At 38.9% G+C, this 14905-nt stretch overlaps 1 protein-coding gene and 1 pseudogene across 3 annotated transcripts in view; one reads left to right on the forward strand and one right to left on the reverse strand.

Annotated features, from left to right (window-relative positions):
- Positions 1 to 4344: 4344 nt before the first annotated feature.
- VAMP4 (vesicle associated membrane protein 4) overlaps positions 4345 to 14905 on the forward strand; it is a 34110-nt gene continuing 23549 nt past the window's right edge. The window contains exons 1-3 of one of the 3 annotated variants that reach the window (XM_045547368.1): positions 4497 to 4677; positions 5719 to 5811; positions 8204 to 8320. In XM_045547368.1, coding sequence (XP_045403324.1) covers positions 8255 to 8320 — 66 coding nt within the window. In that variant the 5' untranslated portion in view covers positions 4497 to 4677; positions 5719 to 5811; positions 8204 to 8254. Of the gene's footprint in view, positions 4678 to 5718; positions 5812 to 8203; positions 8321 to 14905 lie in introns of all 3 variants that reach the window. The other 2 variants (XM_045547367.1, XM_045547366.1) reach the window with 2 other exon arrangements.
- LOC123634144 lies at positions 11911 to 12635 on the reverse strand (annotated as a pseudogene).

Below are 14905 nucleotides of genomic sequence, written 5' to 3' on the forward strand. Positions count from 1 at the left end.
ACTGTACAAAATCTGGACTGACTTGGCACTCAAATTGCTTGAAAGGTGTCTTTAAGTTCTTGATCTACTTTTGAGAAAATGAAACTGGAAATCATAAACAATAATAAAGAAAGGGTGTGCTCCCACCAGCAAATTCATGCTCAGATAAAAGGTCTTGGGCTTACCTCAAAGACTGGCGAGTGAATGTATGTATAATTATATATTTGAGTCAAAATAAAAAGGTTATATATTTGTCATTTTTACATGTACCACTTTAACTTTTTTAATTAACTGACCAACTGGTTGCAATTTTAGTGGAAGAGGCTCTATTGTTATTTTAATTGAAATAGCGATGCACATGGTAAAAATATTCCAGTAGTACAAAACACCACACATCAAGAAAAAATTTTCTTCTGTATTAGTCTATTATGGCTGCCATAACAACATACCATGGACCGGGTGGCTTAAACACAGAAATTTATTTTCTTACAGTTCTGAAGGCTAAAAATCTAAGATCAAGGTACCATGAAGGTTGGTTTCTGGTGAGGCTTCTCTTTCCACCTGCTCACTGTATTCTCACAGGACCTCTTCTCTGTGCCCATACACTCAGACACCAGCCCTATCGGATTAGGGTTTTACCCTTAGGACCTTATTTAACCTTAATTACTGTTCTAAAGGCTCTATCTCCACATACAGCCACGTAAGAGGTTAGGACTTCAACATATGAATTTTTAGGGGACACAATTCAGTCCACAGCACTTTCTATGCCAGACTTCCAGTCCTCCTCCTGGAGTGTGTGTGTGAGTGTGTGTGTGTGTGTGTGTGTGTGTATGTGTGTGAAAGAGAGAGAAAGAGATTCTCAAATGGAAGTAGAGTCTACATATTGTTTTGTACCTTGCTTTTCTCACCTTACAGCAACACATAACAGAGCTATTCCATGCTGGCACATGTAGCTCTACCTAGTTCATTTTAATGGCTGTACACTATTCCAGTGAATGGCTATACCATGACTTATTTCAGCAATTTCCTATTGTGGGACAGTTCAAGGGTTGTTTTTTTTTTCCAGTCTTACTATTACAAAAATACTGTAAAGAATATTTTTACAGAACATTTTTATACAACCTGCACATCTATGGGATAAATTTTAGAAGTGGAATTGTTAGAGCAAAAGAAACCTCATATAAAATTTTGACACATATTGTTACTATGAACTTAACAAAATGCATCAATTTATACTCCCACCAACAGTGTTTAAGAATGCTTGTTCCTCCCACCCTGCCCCCCATACAACACATCACATACACACCCAACATCATATTATCAAATTTTTTGATCTTTGCCACTCAGCTAACACAAAGGATCACATTGTGAAATCACACTCAAACATATCAGAGCTCTTACCCAGTATCTTCACTAATAATATCAAGGATACCAGTAATCAAAAGGTACAAAGAAGGGAGAGGGCCAGGACTGTCAGTGCTACTCTCCAGGTCTTCCTTTTTGCTTTGGAAGCATCCTGGCCCAAGATAATAGATGTGGTTTCTAAATAAGGAGCCAATTCAGTATGAAACATCTCCTTTTATGCTAAGTTACATAACTTACACGGTATTTTCCAGGGAGTCATACCCCTCAAACCTACACAGATTCCTGATGTGTTTACCATAAACAATCCCAGCCCAGGGACATCTTGCTAAAGGAATTCCATAGATACACAGACTTTCCTGCTAGCAAATACCAATTAGTTTGTCAGGAGGTCTGTCATTACCATATTTATAAGAATCACATGCTTGCTTGCTTGCCTAGTCCTATTCCCCTATGAAAGGAGAGAATGAATAGATCTTCTGCTTAAGTTCTTCCTTTCCAGACATTGATAGATGAAAAATGGTATTTCATTGTATATTTTGATTTACATTTTGAGTAATATTGAACATTTGTTCACATGCTCATAATTGATTTGCACCTTTTTTTGAGACCAAGTCTCACTCTGTTACCTAGGCTACAGTGCAGTGGCATCAGCCTAGCTCACAGCAACCTCAAACTCCTGGGCTCAAGTGATCCTTCCGCCTGAGCCTCTCCAGGAGCTGAGACTATAGGCGTGTGCCACCACACCCAGCTAATTTTTTCTGTTTTTAGTAGAGATGGGGTCTTGATCTTGCTCAGGGTGATCTCCAACTCCTAAACTTAAGTGATCCTCATGCCTCTGCCTCCCAGAGTGCTAGGATTACAAGTGTGAGCCACTGCACCCGGCCTGATTTGCACTTCTTTTTCTGCCTCATGGGAAGCAACAAAATATTGAAGGCTGGAAAGTAGATGAATCAAGTGGCAATTACCTCAGCAGACTTGAGAAGTAGGAATCCTAAGCAGGGCATGAAGCAACCTGATTTATACAGTTAAACCCTGAATATGGCTCAGGAATTGGAATCACCAGATAATGCTGGAAAAGCGCATGATGTGGGCTAAACAGGAGGGATGACAGTCCAGTTAAGAATCAGTCAGATGCTCAGATTCCCTTCCCTATCCCAGCAGAAGCCCAGAGGTTTAATCTTGGAAGAGGGCAAGACATGGATTCTCTAGCTAGGAGGACACCAGGCCCACTTAAGTGTGAAGATCTCATGTTGAAAAAGAGAAAAGAAAATTAGAGGACTAGGTGAATAACTGGAGCTCACGAAAAATAAAACAAGAGAGGAAATAAATAGCTCAAGTTGCTTGGAGTTCTGATTCTAAGCTAGTACTATTAATATTTATAATCTTTCAGATTTACTGGTACATTTGATTCATATTAACTGTAAAATGACATTTTCTAAACTTCCACAAATGGGGATAGTCAAAGGGACTTTGTTCAGGTGATTAAAGGGTGGGGCTTACCCTCCCCTAAACAATCATACCAAAATAATTGGCACAACTGAAGAATTATGGTTAAAAAACAAACTAGGAAAAAGAATGAATTATTCATAGAAGTTATACAGTGACATGCCTATAGAGCTCAATAATCCTACTTTAAGTTGTCAATGTACAAGGCCAGAGACAGTAACTGACTAAAGCTCTAATTGGCTAAGGCACCAAGGCAGGGAAGCCCCTCATAACAAGCAAATATACAGATACTAAACAACTGTAGAAGAAAAAAACAACTTCTGAGTCATCTATGTAGTCTGGGGTAGTCAATTTTTTTTTGAGACAGGGTCTCATTCTGTTGCCCAGGCTAGAGTGTAGTGGGTCATGATAGCTCACTGCAATCTCAAACTCCTGTGCTCAAGCAATCCTCCTGTCTCAGCCTCCCAAGTAGCTGGGACTACAAGGCAGGTGCCACAACGTCTGGCTGATATTCCTATTTTTTGTAGATACGGGGTATTGCTATTGCTCAGGCTGGTCTCAAACTCCTGAGTTCAAGGGATCCTCCCTCGTCGGCCTCCCAGAGTGCTAGGATTACAGGCATGAGCCACCACGACTGGCTATAAATTAGTGCATTTTTTTGTGTCAAAATAACCACCAAACAAAAGAAGATCAGCTGGTAAGAGAATGTCTATTCTCTCCTTTCCTTTAATGTCCCCAGAGCTTTCCTCCTCCTGTTCTTGTCTACTCTTATTCTTGAACACCCCCTTTTATTTTTATATTTTTAGGAAGTTCCTGGCACAGTATTTCAGACAGTTAAAACGCTGTATCAACAAAGGACCCATAGATACTGTATTAAGTTAAAAAAGATAAGTAGTAAACAAATGACAGGAAAAATGAATAAAATAAACCAGGTGGGGCGTGGGAGGAATGGATAATAAATAAGAGAATGCAAAAACAAAATTGGAATTGTTTTTGGATTTCTATGCCAGCTCCTGCAGGCTTGGAGGTTTAAATATGATACCAAATGGCGGGAGGGAGATAGAGTAGAGGAATGGCCATGCGAGGGTGATTTCCCACCTAACCCTGTAGGCTCAGGTGTATGGCCCTAGTTATTTTAGATTACAACTAGGAGAAACAGGGAAAAGAACACTGAGCCGTCATCCCAAATCTGTCCACGATAGCTGTGTGACTTTAAGTAAATCTCTCCGGACCTGATATTCCTAATAGCTAAAAGAAGGAGCCTGGACTAATAACCCTAACCTCTCTCTCCAAGTCTAACTCTGATTCTGTAAACAGGAGATCAGATACAAAAGGCCACAGAGAAACCCGAAGCAGGCCCTGGAGCTGTGAGCCGTCCTCCTCTTGCCACTCAACTTCCTTATCCCGGGGACGGACCTCGCATAGAGCGCTGCCTTCTAAACGCTTCATCAACCCTAGTCCTGAGCCTCAGCCCTCCGCCCTGAATGACTTCTCGGAGCCTCAGCCACTTCCCCTGAGCGCCTTCCACGCACCCCGGTTCCCGGCCGGGACCTCGACGACCAGTTGTTCCTCCCTAAAACACAACATAATCTCGGGGACCAGCATCTAAACCGCGCGTGGGTCACGACTTCTCTGGGGGGAGCAGACGGCGGAATCGATTCCTTCGACGATCTCCGCGGCCTGGACCCGCCCCCTCCGCCCGGCGCCAGGCCGCGGAGCGCCAATCCTCTCGATGAGCGGGGGCGCAGGTGCGGCGCTGCGGCCGACGCCGGCTCCGCGCCCACTGTTTCCCCCTCCCAGCCTTTTCCCTCCGCTTCCTGCTCCTTCCCCCGCCCGCCCAGCACCGCCCGCCCGGGAGAGCTGCCGGGAGTTCCCCGGGAGCCACAGGTACTGGCGCCGGCCTGTCCCAGCGGGAGGGGCTGGTGTGAGGAGGGAGGAAACGACGACGCCCCTACCTCGCCGCCCCCCACGTCCGAGTCGGGCTGAGGGGCGGGCTTTGGGGGCCCGGGGAGGGAGCCCTGAGTGGGAGAAGGCTGCGGCCGGGGCTGTCGTGAGGAAGGAAGACAAGGACTGGGGGGGGCCGGTTGAAGGGAAGAAGAATTGGAATTGAGGGGTGCTCTGGGGTGATGGGAAGAGAACAGGGCCACGGATGGGGAAGATTTGTCAAGAGTGAAAGGCAGCCCGGAGTGAGGGGGTACCTCGGGGAAGGAAGGGCCAGAATTAGGAGCAGATATCGGGGACGTGGCCTGGTGCGACAGATGGGGTGTGAGGGCTGAACGGAGCTGCCTGCTGGAGGGGACAGAATCGTTTCTTTATTTAAAGGCTTGGGAGAAAGTGCTCCAACCCTGCTGCGTTTATAATGACCGGAAGGTGGGAGTGAAGCATAATACTCGATAGGTTTTGTGAATAACATCTCCAGTCTGTGTCCATCCAAGTCACTTTATTTTTGTGAGATTGCACCTAGCAAGACTGCTGAGAGGAAGAGGAGTCAGAAAGGGAATGGAGGGTGGGAAAAGGAAAGCCTCTGCCCAGATTCAAAACCATCGAATAGAGAACGCACTACTTCCAAAAATGCATACCTGAAATTTTAGGTGTATGTTGATACAAGAAATATGGTGATGTGACTCTTTTTAAGTGAATTATGTAGGGGTGGTCTACCCTCAGTGTGGAAATACATCATGATGGCTCTCTTATTTACATACATATCTAGACACAAACACCTGAATTCTTAGGTATTATTTGGAGGAGAAATCTAAGGCAGAATATGTTCAACTATACTATCTGCTCGATTTATTTTCACTAGTTGTTTGGTACAGATATCATCAGTTGCTAATAAATAATCAGTTGCAAATAATATCAAAGTTTATCAAGGTAGCTAATTAATCTGCCTGCTGCTTTACTGATGGGTTTTCTGTTTGTCCGACATAGATTTCTTGCCTTCATCAGGCTGATCCTTGGGTGATCCTTGGGTGATGGGACCTGAATATAAGGTTTGCTCATCGTTAAGATTGTAGCTTTACTGTAAGTCTAATGAAGATGTTATATAAGTCTGCTTGTTGTTTGCTTTGGGATGTTGAGTCAGCCCTTTGCAGGATTTAAAATATGAATAAAATACAGATAAAATTAAAAGGAAAGCTCAAGTTCTTCAGTTATTTGCTTGTCATCTGCTTTTTCATGCATTCTGTAACATTTCTGCATGAATGAATTATACTGAAATCAAAGTATGAAGGATAAAATGGGCCAGATGTACGTGACAGAAATATTGTAGAATGAAGAACTCTGGAGCTGTTACTCAGGCAGCAAAAGTTTGGTTTTTGTTAAGTGGTTAACATTCTGTTTTGGAAGCATTTCTTATCACAGAAAAGTGTTTGTGTCAATTTGTTTTGACAGGAAGCTAACTTAAAATATTATTTTTATTTGGTGTGTGAAACTAGACCCTGGACTTGTTTATTCTTTTTTTTAGTGTATAACATTAACCAACAAGCTGACGTCTAACTATACATAATTTATAGAATTTAGAGGTGTTTCTTGCTGTGGAAGAGGAAAGAGGGCTACTGGGTTATTACAGAGAAGTGCTATTAATATCTTTCTAGATCAGAATTGTATAAACCCAATGGGCAACTAATTGAATAAATAAAACTGATAATGCATAGCCATTGACTAATTTAAGCCTATGTCTCTGCTGTTTCAATGAGTGAAGTGACTATCACTGTTAGTTATTTTACTAAGCCTTAGTTTTCTCTTAGTATCTTAGTGCCTACTTCAAAGAAGTGTCATAAAGAGTAAAAGAGAATATGCACGTATATCACTGAGCGCAGTGCCCAGCACATAGTATTACAAAACGTCTTTTCTTAGCTATTCCGAATTGCTGCGTATTCACTATCTTGCCCAAAATACTGAAAGTTCATTATTTGTACAGGACAACTTTTTCTCAATAAATTTTTAATATGTTGCATACTCAAGCATTTTACTGGAAAGTCACAATGCATATTAACATATAAAAGTTTGTGAGACATTCTGCATCAAAGACAACTGGCTTTGTTTAACCTAATTGTTTTAGTATAGGAAAAAAACTCAGTTTCTCCTACTCTTTCTCAACACAAAGTACTTCAGTGACCCCAAAATGTGTGGGGCTCTTTCCCCACCAACAAGCAGGCAATTCTGCTTTAGATTCTCCATCAGATACCATATGGGTGTCCTCTAATTCAATTAAATTCTGACACTATATATTAATACTTGGAGATAGCATCAGATCCCACAGGTTGAGGGCTTAGTCCCAAAAGACTGCCCCCCACTTCAGATGTCAGTCACAAGCCCCAGGTTGTTTTATGTGCTTCTGACTGACCAGCTGTAAATTGGGGTTCCCCCAATCCACTCCTTGCTAGAGTGGCTCGCTGAACTTAAGGAAATACTTTACAGATGAACAGCCAGATGGAAGAGATGCATAGGGCAAGTTATGGAAGAATGGGTAAAGAGCTTCTATGTTCTCTCCAGGCGTGCCACCCTCCAGGAACCTCCTTGTGTTCAGCTATCTGGAAGCTGTCCTTTTGGGTTTTTATGGAGGCTTCATTAGTAGGCATAATTGATGACATCATTGGCCATTGGAAACCAACCTTCAGCCCCTCTCCTCTCCCAGAAGGTTGGGAGGGTGGAACTAAAAGTCCCAGCCCTCCAATCGTGCTTTGGTCTTACCTGTGACCAGCCCACATCCTGAAGCTACCTAGCGGCTGCCAGCCATCAGTCATCTCATAAACATACAGAAAGACACTTATCACTGTGGAGGTTCCTAGGGTTTTAGGAGCTGTATATCAGAAAATGGGGACAAAGACCAAACATATATATCTCACTGTAAGACATGATATCCCCCCAGTGTTTACCAAACACCCCTTTTCATGGAGCACCAATGGGACATTGTAGTTTGCAGAATGTTTTTGCATGTATTATGTAATTTGACCATCCCAACTCCATGCAGAAGCCTAGAATCAGTATTTTACAGATGAGGAAACTAAATCATTGCTTAAGCAACTGACTAAAAGAGAGCTAGAAGCATCCCCCTGTCTTCTGATTCCAAGTTAAAATTGTAAAGCATTTAATGTCTCATTTTCAAAGGACCACCTTCTATTGTTCCCCTCTACTATCTGCCTTTTTATTTTATAAAAACTTTAAGTCACTCATTTCCTACCTGTGTTCTCCTGGGGAAATTATATCCGTTTTTTTCATGGTTTTAACTATTTCTTGTGTGTTGAGGCCTACCATAGAGACCCTAGTCACTGGAGTGGGGCAAGTGAGAGGGAAGTAGTTAAAGTCAGAAAAGAGAGGGAGGCCCCGTCATACAGGGTCTTGCAAACTGTTTTAAGTACTTTAGCTTATACCCCAAAGTCTCAAATCTGATGACATTTATTTTCTCTTTAAGGTGGTGAATACTTATTTTGCTGGGAAGTAAAAAGTACTTGGGGAGTAAAATATGCCTCCCAAGTTCAAGCGCCACCTAAATGATGATGATGTCACTGGTTCTGTGAAAAGTGAAAGGGTAAGTTCAGAATCTTAAGCTTTAAAAAACAAAGACTCAAAATATGTTTTCATTCCCTTTGTAAATAATAAAAAAATATAAAGTTTATGACTATATCCTAATCCTGCTTGTTTTCTTCATAGTAAACATATTAAAAAGTATATGTTATTCAGATTGGTGACTCATCTCAATTCTACTTCTATTACTGATCAAATCATTACTCTCACAGCTTTCTAGTTTTGCAAAAAAAATTTTATACAAATACTTAATATCTTATTAAGAACTCTGGAACCAAATATATTTGGAATTCAGAATTTTTCAGGTTTTAGAAAGATAGTTAAGAGCATATCATAGGCTAGGCGTGGTAGCTCATGCCTGTAATCCTAGCACTCTGGGAAGCCGAGGCAGGCAGATCGCTTGAGGTCAGGAGTTCGAGACCAGCCTGAACAAGAGCGAGACCCCGTCTGTACTAAAAAATAGAAAGAAATTAGCTGGTCAGCTAAAAATATATAGAAAAAATTAGCCGGGCATGGTGGCACATGCCTGTAGTCCCAGCTACTTGGGAGGCTGAGGCAGAAGGATTGCTTAAGCCCAGGAGTTTGAGGTTGCTGTGAACTAGGCTGACACCATGGCACTCTAGCCCTGGCAACAGAGCGAGACTCTGTCTCCAAAAAAAAAAAAAAAAAAAGAGCATATTATGTAACAGTCTTTTTTGAGGCCTGGACCAGTACCTCCAAAAGTATTAATATTTCTCAGTGAAATGTATGATTAACTAAATACATAAATAAAGTATATAAATAAGTTAGCTAACATCAAGTCAGGTCAGGTTTTCCTTGAAAACCTTTTGCTTTTCAGAACCTTTTAGATTTTAGAATTGCACATAAAGGATTCTAGACCTGTAATTGTCTCAGAGTCCAGACTATCTTATATAATACTTTAATTTCTAGTTTATTACAGAACATGCTATACAAATATATAATTCTAGAAATTATGCAGCATTTTAGATGACAATATTAGATATGAATGTTGTACATAGGTTACTTTTAGAATAACTACTCAATGCCTACTTATTGAGGGGAGGAATTAGTGTTCTTGCTCTTTTTATCCTGCAACCCGAAGCCCTCCCTTACTCTCTTCTTTTATTTGCTGATTCATTCAGCAGATATTTATTGAATACCTACTATGTGCTAGGTGCTGTGCTAAAAGTTGGAGGGCGCGGTCTTCCCTTTCAGAGCTTTTATTCTACTTGATTTTGTTTTACATGCTCCCGTTTTACACAACCTCAGAATTTCATGTTATTTACTCTATCCAACATCTTATGATTTAGAAGTAACTTTTAGTACAATACAGGAAACATCTGTCCTTCCCTTATTCTCTTTCTACAGTTTTTTTTCCCCTGATGAGGAATAGAATCCACCAATAGACTAATTGCTGTTAAACTTTTAAAATGAGTTTTATGTATGTACTTAAAAATATAAAGTGGACAGTCTAAATAAGTTCCACTAATGAAACTGTAACTGTGTTACTTTCTCTTTAAATTGTTGGTTGATTACTACCACAATTTATTGTAAAAATAGTATGTTAAACACAAGAACTGAACAAAATTGACTGTTTAGAGACCTCCTTTTTGATGTTTATCATCTTACGAAGTTAGATAACTAGTTCTAATAATGTATAAATTACTTTTTAAAACTTTTTAAGGTTTTGTTCCTCTTTCCTATTATACTTTTATGGTTACAACTTTATTGAAGTATATAAGTCATACACCATACAATTCACCCATTTGAAGTGCATAATTCAGTGGGTTTTATATATTTACACAGTTATACAACCATAATCACTATGAATTTTAGGACATTTTCATCATCCCAAAGAGAAATCCTGTACCCTTAGCAGTTATTCCCCATTTTCCTCATCCCTCAGCCCTAGGCAGCTGTTTATAGATTTGTGTATTCTAGACATTTTATATAAATGGAATCATATAATATGTAGCCTTTTGTGACTATCTTTGATTTAGCATGTTTTCAGAATTCATCAATGTTGCAGTATGTATCAGTACTTCATTCCTTCATGTTGCTGAATAATATTCCATTGTATTAATATATCACATTTTGTTTATCCATTCATCAGTTGATAGACATTTGGGATTTTTTTCTACTTTTTGGCTATTATGAATGCTGCTGTGGTGAACATTAGCGTACAAGTTTTTGTTTGAATATGTTTTCATTTCTCTTGGGTATATTCCTAGAATTAGAATTGCTGAGTATTGTAGTAACTTTATGTTCAACCTTTTGAAGAACTGCCAAACCATTTTCCAAAGTAGCTGCACAGTATTTACATTCCCACCAGCAATGCACGCGGGTTCCAGTTTCCCCGCATTCTTACCAACACATCTATCTCATTATGTCCGATTATATTCTTTTGACATTGTATCCCTAGCCCTCATGTTTGTTCAGTGAACATGCAAAAATGCATTGGTTTTCATATGTGCTTCTCAGTGTACAACTATAATAGACACTCCTTATCTTTAATATCATCATCCTCTAAACCAAATAAACTACATCATTAATGATTGTCTGTTACTTATCAGCTGGAATATCACTCAAGAAATATTTATTGAAGGATGAATTAATACATTTCCCTGAATGCTATTGATTTTGAACATCTTTTCATGTGGTCGTTGGCTGTTTCTCCTATTGGGAATTATCTATTCTTATCCTTTGACTGTTTTTCTATAATGTCTCTTTTTCTTACTGGTTTGTCAAAGCTCTTTGTATAATATAGATATGAGATCCTTTGTCTGAAAGTATGTTGCAGATTTTTTCCCCAATCTGTTGCTTACCTTTTAAACTTGTTTTTGATGTTGTAGGGACCAAAGCCCCTGGCCCCCCAGAAGTTCACCAAAAAATCATTGACATGAGACAGATTGATTAATAAGAGAAAAGACATACAAATTTATTTAATATGCACATATAGGAGCCTTCAGAATGAAGATCCAAAGATATAGGGGAAATTTTCCATATTTATGCTTAGGTTCAACAAAGTATGGACAACCCTGTAGAAATATGATTGGATAAAAGGGTATGATTTAGTGTTAATAGACTGAGTGGGGAAACCCAGCAAGGCCTTTCTATATAGATGATTTTTGGTCTTTCTGGGCATGAATTCCTTCTTCTGGGTGTGGGGCAGGACCCTCACTGGAATGGGAGTCTTATGACCTACAGTCAAACAAGGTAGATCAGATAGCTTCCTTATAGCCAGTTTTTACACAGAATAATTTTAGGTTTTATGGCTGGCTTTGGGGAAAAGGGATTCTGGCTTTTATGACCCGCCTTGGGGAATAAGGAATCTAGTTTCTGTGGATAGCTTCAGGGAAGAATGGAAATGAGGGACAGGAGGACAGGAGGTCAGAGAAAAATTTTTGCTTCTAAGATCTTCATTTTGGGGTGCTGTTATCTGAGCCCCATCAATGTTTTATGTTCTTCAAGTTTTAAATTTTGGGGGATGGGGGTTAACAGTTTTTTATGATTTATAAGTGTCATTTTAAAAACATCAGTCAATTTAAACCATGCAGAAATAAATGTGCAAAAAGTTTGCAAAACAAATGTACTTTAAACATCTTTAAGTTGGCAGATTATCTGAAATTCCGGATTGTTTGGTAACTTTATTGCTAAGTAATCCTTAACTTCAGTTGGAATAAGCCTTCCAAATCCAGCTTCATTGCAGATTCCAACTTCTTTGTTACCCTCTGTCATTTGCCCTTCAGAGCTCTCCTCAAGAGTTAAGATGGCTATATGAATGGCATCTTTAAGTTCCAGATCTTCATTATGTCTTTTTTCTAGAAAAGTTTTCCCGTTCCCATAGTTCTTTCCTGTTGCTGTGGTTTTCCAGGCAAAGTAGGCTCAGATGGATCTGACTGAAATAAATATGTTTGACCCTCATTCCAACCACACAAATAAGTAAAGAAACTCCAAATTGACAGACTCCACCTGACTAGGTGTATTCTTGCATCCCAGAAGCTACTCTGTATCAGCTGAGCTGTGGAATGGGTTCTTGGTAAACAAGATAATATTGCTGAGCTAGTTTTTGAGCTCTGTGCACAAGCCCTCTGTAATCTGGGCCCATGCCACTGTACACCAAACCTATATGCTTGGTAATTGGTTCTACTTTGTGTACACTTCACTCATCTTAACAGAAAGGATTTCTGTTTCTTCTTAGTTACTGATACCACACCATTTGCAGCTTTAATTCCCACTAAAGGGCCTCTTCCAGCTACAGCAGCCAAAGCATATTCAATCTGGACAAATTTACCAGATGGGCTGAATGTAGTCATAGAAAAGTTTTACATTTTTATGTAATCAAACCAATTAAACTTTTTCTTTCAGACTTCTGGGGTTGTGTTTTGTTTAGTATTAACTTACCTATCTAAAGAGTTAAATACTTATTTTATATATTTTCAATCTTTGTGATTTAATAAATAAATGCATCATCTAAGGTCACATTTTCCTTTAAGTACTACTGTGACCATACCCTACAGATACTGATCTGTAATGTTCCCAGTGTCTTTCATTTCTAAATAGTCTATTCAACTTCCGCCTACATTTTAACATAAGAGTTAATTAGAAGTATTTTAAAATTTTCTTTTGTTATTTGTTTTAATTTCCATTGCATATGGCCAGAGAATGTAGCTTATGTAATTTCTATTTTTTGGAATTTATTAAATTTCCTTTGTGGCTTCTCCATATCTTAGATATTTAAAAATAAAAAATAAAATTACTGTTTATTTTCAAAGTTCTATATATTTTTTGTCTTTGGTTTCTCTCTCTGTGAAGAGTATGTTAAATCCTCCCTATGATTTTGAATGTATTCATTTCTTCTTGGAATTTGAGCATTTTTGTGTTATATTTTTTAAGCTATATTATTAAGTATATAAACATTCATTGTTAAATTTTTTGGTGGATTGTGCATCTTATCATTGTAAAGTCCTCTTATTGTTTAATGCTTTGTCTTAAAATTATTCTTTATGTTGCTAACTATAACATTCTTTTTGTTAGTTTGCTGATGTATCTTTTCTACCCCTTTTTTCCATCCATTGACATTTGTTTTAGGTGACTTTCTTAGAAAAAGATATTGGCTGGAATTTTTTGAACCCTAACCACATATAGTTTTTTATTTTAAATAGAGGCTTTCAAACCTTTCACATTTACTGTGATTAACTAATGTATTTGGACTTTTTCTGTGCTAGCTGGGCCCTCTGCTGGCAACGAATGCTCTTCACCCTGATCTTTGGCTGGCTCTTTGTTATTGATTTCACCTCTTTAGAGCGATTTTCCATGACAACCTAATCTCATGCAGTCACACCATCACTTTCTGTTCCATCACTGTTTTAATTCTCTACATAGCATTTATCGCAATTGCATTTTCTGAGGGCACCAACCTTGTCTGTTTTGTTCAAAGCTGGAAGTTAGAACAGTACTCACAGAAGCACATAAAAGATGCTCAAAAATAGTTGTTAAATGACTATTGAATACATTCTTCTTTCATTTTTACTCTTTATTATATGCTATATATTAATTATACATAGATATAATGGTATTCATTATGTATTTCTTATATTTTCCTTCTTTTCTCTTACACCTTTTGCTAGATAATTTTTCCTCATCTCCTTTTTTGCCCCCAAACCACTAGGCAGTTTAGAAATTTTACTCCTTTTCTCCCTCGTTTCCCTCTCTCTTTTGTTGTTAACTTTATATTTTAATAGTATTGTTAAATCTGTGTTCTCTATTAACACACCAAATATTATGCTCCTTCCATTGTTTTACTTTTTCATAATACCCCTATTTCCTCTTCCTCCTTATCAAAATGAGCAAGTTGGTACACTTTCACTTCCTCGCTGCACTCTCCCACTTCCAACTTCTGGGCTTTGTTAGAAAAGTTTTAGACTCTTTTTAAGCTTCTCCACATTTTATGTCTTTTCTTTTTCAGTAGTTTTAACTTATAGTTTGCAATCACATTATCAGCAACCATGTAGATTTGACTACACATTTTATTTGGGTCATTGATTGTATCCATCTCTGTCTTAAGATCTTTGTTATGATCTAATTTTCTTTTTAGCTCTTGTAATTCCTTGAGTAATTTTCTCAGAAAAGATCCATGGATGGTGTATTAGTTTCACAAACTTAATATAACATAAATTTATTATCTTACAGTTCTGGGTGACCAGAAGTCCAAAATGAGTCTTATGAGACTAAAATCAAGGTCCCAGCAGCCTTCCTTATGGAGGCTCTAGTGGAAAAACTGTTTCCTTTCCTTTCTTTGCTCCTAGACGCTGCCTGCCTTTTTTGGCTCATGCTTCTTCCTCTGTCTTCAAAACCATCAGTGTAACATCTTCAAGTCTCCCCTCCCCCCCCCCTCTTTCTTTCTGACACTCCTGCCTCCCTTGTTCTTATAACATTGGGCCCACGTGAGTAATTCATAGTGATATTCTCCTCTCAAGATCCTTAATCACATCTGCGAAGTCCCTCTTACCATGCACAGTAACACATGCAGAGGTTTTGGTGATTAGGACATGGACATTTTGGGGGATCCATTATTCTGCCTGCAACA

Source organism: Lemur catta, chromosome 3 (assembly GCF_020740605.2).
Source record: "Lemur catta isolate mLemCat1 chromosome 3, mLemCat1.pri, whole genome shotgun sequence".
Lineage (NCBI taxonomy): Eukaryota > Metazoa > Chordata > Mammalia > Primates > Lemuridae > Lemur > Lemur catta.